General features: G+C 36.3%; 1 protein-coding gene across 1 annotated transcript in view; it reads left to right on the top strand.

The window, feature by feature from the left end:
* Positions 1–7643, top strand: part of LOC104497815 (hepatocyte growth factor-like) — a gene marked incomplete at its 3' end in the record, with an annotated part of 14304 nt that overhangs the window by 2024 nt on the left and 4637 nt on the right. Inside the window, exons 4-5 of the mRNA XM_010141103.1 lie at positions 4717–4829; positions 5428–5542. Of these exons, the coding sequence (XP_010139405.1) occupies positions 4717–4829; positions 5428–5542 (228 nt within the window). The remainder of the gene's footprint in view (positions 1–4716; positions 4830–5427; positions 5543–7643) is intronic.

Raw genomic sequence — 7643 nt, 5'->3', positions numbered from 1 at the left:
ACTGAGCTGTTCACTTGCAAGTAAGTTATGTGTCTCATTTTATTGTTTATTTCCTGATGGAACCTATAAAATACTCTTTGACAAAACATCTTTCTGTAATTGTCATCAGTGGTAGCTTGTGCTTTAGGTCAACTTAAAGACTGTGCTTTTTGGTTTTCGTAATCTTGTTCTACCTGTCCAGAGAGTGTCAGTCTTTCCTGAAGCTTTATCTGAGCTGTTCTGTCTTCTTAGCTTGTCCAATCTGTAACCTCTTCCATAACATAGCTGAAAAAAACATACTCATTCAAATGTGAATGTGCACTGTAGTGTTCAGTGAACATTTCTGAGATTTTTATGTCTCTTATAAAATGGTTATTGTCACACATCACAGCTGCAGTATTTCAGCACCACCTCAGACCATATTCTGTCTTCATTCTTTGCACATTACTACTGCTGAAATCAATGGGAACGTCACACATGGAGCACAGATACATGCGTTGCTGAAGTTCACTGGCAAGTATGACGAATCTGATACAATGGAATCAAACCTTCTGGGCAGCACAATCGTTACAAGTATATGATAGCTGTTCTTCAGCATCTGCTGTCTCTTAGAAACACATCGTACAGCTGATTGCTTGTCTGCCTTGTACATATTCTCTACTATTTTTTGGAACAAATCAGTATCATTTTTCCCATGCATTAGACTTAAGTTATCCCTCTGGCCTCTCTTAATCTAGACCATGAGCCACACAAGAAAGGGCATGAATGCGCGAGAATCTTGGAGAGAAAGGATGACTTCTGTACTGGTGAATACTGGACTAAATTTGACCCTCATATGGAAACAAAAAAAGTTTTGACAATCGATAGAAATGGAACCTAGATCTTTGTGGTAACAAAAGCTGTTCCTTGACAGAAAATGGCCTTGACTGTAATTTAACCCTTCTTTAAGCCTTTAATTCCAGTGTTGCAAGATCTAGTTTGTATTGTTTTGTACTTTGACTATTTATATATGTAAACAATGAGCAGAGTTTACTTATTTCTGTCAGAAAATATTTTCCAGGCACTAATATTTTTGGCATGGTACAAGGCACTCCTTTTCCTATTGGCAGAGCATTCACTCATATTGCCAAGCGGATCAGGTTGTATTCAATATAGCAAGAGATCCTCGAATTCTGAGTGTCAGCACTGAAGAGTATTATAAAATTAGGTTTCACAGCATTAAAAAACCTGAATTATCTCAAGCAAACAATTCTGTATTCCAACATCTGCTTGGAAAACTGTCTCAAGCTAGTTATAGCTGCCCGGGTGGTAAGCTTTGTGTTCTGAAATTAAAAAGTTAATAAATCTGTTGATTCTATTTTACATGAATAATAATAAACAATGTTCCTGAATTTTTAAAACTTTCTCATTTGTAAAAAAATGTTTTCTATTGGGACAGTGTCTGATGCATTCATCAAGGAGCAAATTCTCCCTGCCATAATCAATTAATAAAGCAACATAGAGGAGCCATGAGGGATGCTGAGAACACAGCTTGGAAGAGTTGTACTAGCAGATAGCAGAATCGCAATCAGTCATGTAATTATTTTGCACTGAAGATGAAAAAGAATTACAAATCTGACTCCTCACGTTCTGAATTTCCAGTTTTCCCTGGTACATTGTTAGCAAGCAAAGATAACAGCAGAAGTGTAGGTGCTTAGTTCTTGCCTGTACTACCATCATGCAGCAGAGCAAGAGGGGTTTTGTGAACATTCTTGTGGTTTCCCATTTGGCCCCAGATGAGTCCTATTGTAGTGTGCACAGTTCTTTGATGCTACTGTAAACACATCTTTGGCATGTGTTCCCTTTTAAAAGAACAAGTGATCACTAATGTTTCCCTTTTATTCCTAAGATTCTCAGTCTTTAACATCATACCAGCATATGGTTACTACAAGGTGAAATTTGTTGCTAACTTGAATTAAAACCAATTAGCTTACTGGGAGAATTCTAAAATTAGGAAAGAATTTAACATAAACTTGACATTTTAAATACTTGAAATAAAAGACTTGGATTTTCCTTCGTTTATTGACATTTTCATGGCTCGATTCTGATACTCCATGTCCATGCAGTAGTTCTCTATCACTTGGGTCACAGCACCGACGTTTTATTTTCTGGATGCAAACTCAATTTGTTTAACATCAAATGAAATAGAAATATTTTGGAACATAATTGCGACAACAGTGGTGGGAGCAGTAACACCTCGATCTGTGCCCTGTGAGGTACAGAAGCAGGAAGAGGGTTGGGTTTCTTTTCTGCCAGAAAGTGGTGAAGTAGCAGATTTTAGGCACTACAGGTTTATAAAGCATCAGCCACTTCATATATTCTAGGGGGAAAAAAATACTAGCACCACTTTTGATTTATTTGTGATAAGTTTCTGTAACACTTGGAAGTAAATTTTGAGTATTAAGCATTAATGCTAGTAACAACCCTTCCTGTTTTTAACTCTGACACCTTCTTGGTGGAGCTAATATATGTTACTTCTCAGAATGGACTTTTCATTTCCCTTTCATGCTTGCACAGATTTTCATTGTTTCCAACTGAGTTTCAAGATCATTATCTAAACTTGTTTCTTCTTCATAACACTATTCCTAAAATCACCCATCAAAGTACCCCTTAGATTCACTTACTTTGTCTTTTTTATTTAATAACTTTGTGCATTTTCTTCTGCCTTCTCATCAGCTTTATTAACCTGCTGCTAAGCCATTCTTATTCCCTTGTTTCACCACCATTTGCAGTCCATTACTCCCACTGTTTTCCCCTCAGTCATCCTTGCAGCTTTTCCCACTACATTTCTTATGACGAGAAAAAGATGATATAGTTATACTTTATTTGCTATGCAGATTAGTTTTGCAGGCATGTGACTTCCTTACCTACAAAACTGTTCCTGTCTTATCCTTTCTTATCTGCTTAATTTCTGGAATGTTTTTGTATTGACACAGAAATGGAATACAGTATAGACCTCAGTATTTCAGTATCTCATCAGAAAATCTATCAACTATCTCAATACAAATAATGACAACAAAAGTTGTTGTGATTGACAGTATCAGTAGAAGAAATTCCAATAATTTGCTTTAATATATTGATTTTGGAAGTGTAAACCCCCTCTAGTTTCGGGTCCAAGAAAAGATTATTAGAAACTTTTATGTGCAAAAGTGACTGAAGCCAAACTGGCAAAAACCCAAAAGGCAACTGAAAGGCAAAAACTGAAAGAAATGTTTGTAAACAGTGCATTCTGCATTCCCACTTTAGGAGGGAGGAGGGGGAAAGAGAATGTAATTGGTAAGGCAGGAAGGGTCAAGGATATTTTTGTGAAGATGGAGTTAGAGGCACTTGGATATGTTCATGTTTGAGAATCAGCCAGGAGAGAACAGAAGGCAGAACAAGGGCAGAAGGATGAAGGTTAGCAGGTTGGAAACATTTGGAGTCAACAGAGTAGAGTGAGCAGTTGGATGAAAAATCTGTTTGGTGATGGAAACGATAATGAAGAGGATGTTTTTCTGAAAGAGGGGATTGAGGAGGTTGGATAGGATCTTGTAATATTTTTAACTGAAGCCATCAAGAACTTACACAGAAAAACTTATATGGTAAATTAAATGAAAATCGACGAGATTTGAGTAGGAGTATGGCTCCGCTGAAGTACGGATGAGTGTAGGAAATCTGTGTGTCTTTTGGATGTTTTCAGATAATGTTAAAATGTCTTTCCAGGTCAGAATAAAATATCGCAGAAGGTTTGCGGTGACTGACAGAAACATAACTAGGTACAATAGTATCATGTCAGTGATTTGTTATTTGGCTCTAATGAGAAATTAAGGGGAAAAAAGAATTTTCAGTGGGTGTTTTGTTGGGTTTGTTTTTTGGTTTGGGTTTTTTTCTTCTTTTTCTTTTTTTATTATTGCAATAACTGTTTCTCCTACTCTGGCAGTCAACTGTATTTTTAAAATACTTAAACATATTTTACCTACACTTAAGGAATTTTCTTTCAAAATGATACAAGGAGAAAAAAGTCTGCGTTATTTAAAATATTGAAAGAAAGAGTTTTTACTCTTCAGATTTCTGTTTGGCTTTCTTGACCCCCAAAAAATCCATTCAATTTGGCACATGTCATGCTCTATCCTTGAAAGCAGTTAAAAATAAGAGAAAATGAAAAGAAAACAAAAGCAAAGCAAGGACAAGCTGTAGGTACACTATCACAGTTTAGATTATTCATAAAAATAAAAAATATCTTGTTGTTGAACAGCTCTGTTGTTCTAGGCAAGAAACAGGCTCCTTGTGCTTGAATTTTCCACAAGCCATCAGCATGAGACACTAACAATTTCAGAGGCATGTTGTAGGCAGAGCAAAGATGTTTTAGAGTCTTCCTTTTTTTTCTTTTTTTTCCTCAGAAAGCAGCACAACTGGGGACACAATTGCGTCTCAGCCACATTTATCTCACTTTTAAAATAAAGATCTTTAATTACAAGGGAACTCTTAGATTAGTGTGAACAACCAAGCTTGTATTTGATGCAATGGCCGCATCAATTTAATCTCTTTGTTTCTTTGTATTTGTCAGCACAGTTGTGGGCTTAAATAGTAGTTTGGACTATTTCTCTGACTTTCCCAGTAAAAATAAACCTGATGTCATTGCATGCTCCTTGGCAGGCCATGTGTCATTATTATAAACCACACAGAGTTTTTTTTTTCTCATCCAGATTTTCTTTGCAGGGCCTTTGCTTATGACAGAGTTACAAAACGGTGCCATTGGTTATCCTTCAACAGCTTGACAAATGGTGTGAGAAAGAAGCAAGACCATGCGTTTGATCTGTATGAAAAGAAGGGTAATTGATTTATTTACTGATTTTGTTTTTCCAGCTATGGAGGCGGAAAAAAGCTGAGGTCAGTCAGTGACTTACTGGCTGTAGGAGCATCCTGGGCATGGGATAGTTTTATGCATTCTGAAAGCTGCGTCCTATGGGGTTTTTTTACAAAAATCCTGGTTTTGCTGTCATGCAAGTTCTTCTACATACTTGCTCTTGCTCAGTTTTCCAATCTACATATGTGCATACGATAATACATACTAGTCCGAATTGCTACTTCAGTTTGCTACTTAAAGCTCAGTTGTATGAGTTGCTGTTATTGACTTAATATTGCTTTTATTTATCCCATTAAGGACTGGGTGACTTAAGTCCCCAAATGTGGGCTTTTGGTCAATCAGACACTTTGGAAATGCTCTCAGTAGCATTTTTGGGACGTTAGTGATCTCTGTTTTGACAAAAAGAAAGAGAATAGAATGTGTGTGGACAGTTATAGATAATTTTGAATAATTAAATATTTAAAGGCTATAAAAATATATTATTTTCATGTAAAAACAATTATGAGATCTAACTTTAAATACATTAGATAAACCTCTAATTTTAATCTCTTTTCTTCCAACAGACTATGTCAGGAATTGTATCATTGGAAAAGGAGCAGACTACAAAGGGACCATATCTGTTACCAAAAGTGGTATCCAGTGTCAAGCCTGGAATTCAATGATCCCCCATGAGCACAGGTAAGAGTTCAGGAGCAGAGACAATGGGAATAGTGCCCAGACAGCTTCCATAAAACATGGCTTGACTTATTAGCAGGCAGAGGATTTATAGAAAACTTAAGACTTTAGACAACAACATTTCTTAGGTGTATTCTTGCTTTTCCCCAGGAGATGCCACTCCCCAGATCCCAGAAAATCCTTAGCGTCTTGGGCTTTCTCCAAAGAGGTCTCTCCTAATGCCAACCTGTGTGTCTGGATCCCTGCCTTTCCTGCATAATTTTTTTTTTTAGCTGTTTATATTTTTGATCTCTTAGCTACTGGTAGAAAAAAACCCATCTGTGTAACTTCGGCCTGTGATCTGGAAGTTTATTATTGTTTTTCTAAACAACTCCCAGGAAATGGGTAATTTAAAATAAGACGTTATTAGGAAGTGAGGGATATTAGGGATATTAGCTTATCTATTTTTGCAGTATATCATTATTGCTATTATATTTTGCATAGTTACTATTTATTCTCTATTATTTGTAGAATATGCTAAACTTTATAAAGCACTTTGATACACTTATGCCAGGCAACAAATAAATGGAAAGGACTGAACATATTATTGAAATCCTTTCCTTCAGACCATACCAGCAATAACTAAAAACTGATGCAGTAGTCACAGGACTTAACTTTTGAGTTTAAGACCTGATATAGTGAGGAACTAAGGCCATATCCACACCCTGAGTCTAGGGTTAGCGCAACTACATTGGCTAAGGAAAAAAGACAAGAAAGCCAGTAAGAGGGATGGTAAAAACAGATTCAGCTGAAGATTGCTGGAAACTAGCAAAAGGACTATGAAGTAGTGTTCTACTCTTTGACCATCTCTCTTTCAACCTTTCTGTATTGAATTAGCCATTTAGATGATAAACCCTTAAGAGCCAAAACCAAAGTGTCCTCTCACCAACAAGATTCCTATCCACATTGCTGTCTTTTGCTCTGGACTCCCAGCACTGGCACTTTGTTTAGGAGGAGCCAAGCAGGAGATTGCTAGTGAGGAACTAGGCTGTGTACTCTTCAGTCCCGTCCTGACAAATCTATCCTTTGTGCAAGATGATATCTTGGAACAACATTTAAAGGCAAAGGATACTTTGGTTCTCTCCTCTTATGATGTGTTACAAAGCTGAGCCTCACTTTTGGTTTTGACTGGACTTGCCTGCTTATGATATAGAAGATAATGTGTTTGATTTTCAGTGTGAGACTAGACTTGTTCTTAATTGATAAATGCCATCAGCTTCCACAGCAATGACCTCTTGAGACTCAACACCTTGAAGTATAAAATCTTTGTCTTTTAGAAGTGAAGGAATTGTCAATAATTACAGCCTAAGCAAGAATGAGCATTTATTCTATATAATATACATATGACTTTTATAAAATTAAAGAAATAAAAGTGTATGGGTAGAATATATTATCACTAAATTGTGTTTTAATATACAGCATACACAGTTTTATCTAATCTGTTTGGACAGCCACTCTTCTATAATGAATTTTATGAGAATGGCTTTTCTTCTGCCTTGTGCAATAAGTTTAATTTTTAAAAGGTCACTGGATAAATGAGGTGGCTGCATGCTAATTTTGTTTTTCAACATCAGAAAATATTATTTCATCATCAGAGACATGAGGGAGATGGGAAGAAGCAGACAGTTGTGATGTGTTTGGAACTTATTAGTATGAAAGACAGATTTTTAGGTCAGTTTTTCTCAACATCTGATTATCACAAATTGTCATTTGAAAGCAAATCCGTTTTTCATATTCAAGGGAGAAACGTACTTTACTGATTTTTCATGATCTGTTTATAAAGAATTGAAATGACTTCAGGCGTTAAACTTGTGCTTGGATTTGGCAAATAATATTTGCATTTATTTGTATTCCAGTAGAACTTGGAGCCTGCCAGCTGAAATCAGGGTTCCATTATTTCCCCCTCCATCTCAGTACAGATTACAAGATTTTTTGGAGGTTTTTTTTTTGTTTGCTTGTTTGGTTTTTTTGGCTCTTAAGAAATGCAAAAAGGGTTCAGAGAGAAATGGCTAGAGAGTAGACCAGTACTTCACAGATTTTTTTGCTAGTTTCCATTACTTTTGCT

This window comes from Buceros rhinoceros, unplaced genomic scaffold (assembly GCF_000710305.1).
Source record: "Buceros rhinoceros silvestris isolate BGI_N320 unplaced genomic scaffold, ASM71030v1 scaffold18368, whole genome shotgun sequence".
Classification (NCBI taxonomy): Eukaryota; Metazoa; Chordata; class Aves; order Bucerotiformes; family Bucerotidae; genus Buceros; species Buceros rhinoceros.
This window is presented reverse-complemented; position numbering and strand designations above follow the sequence as displayed.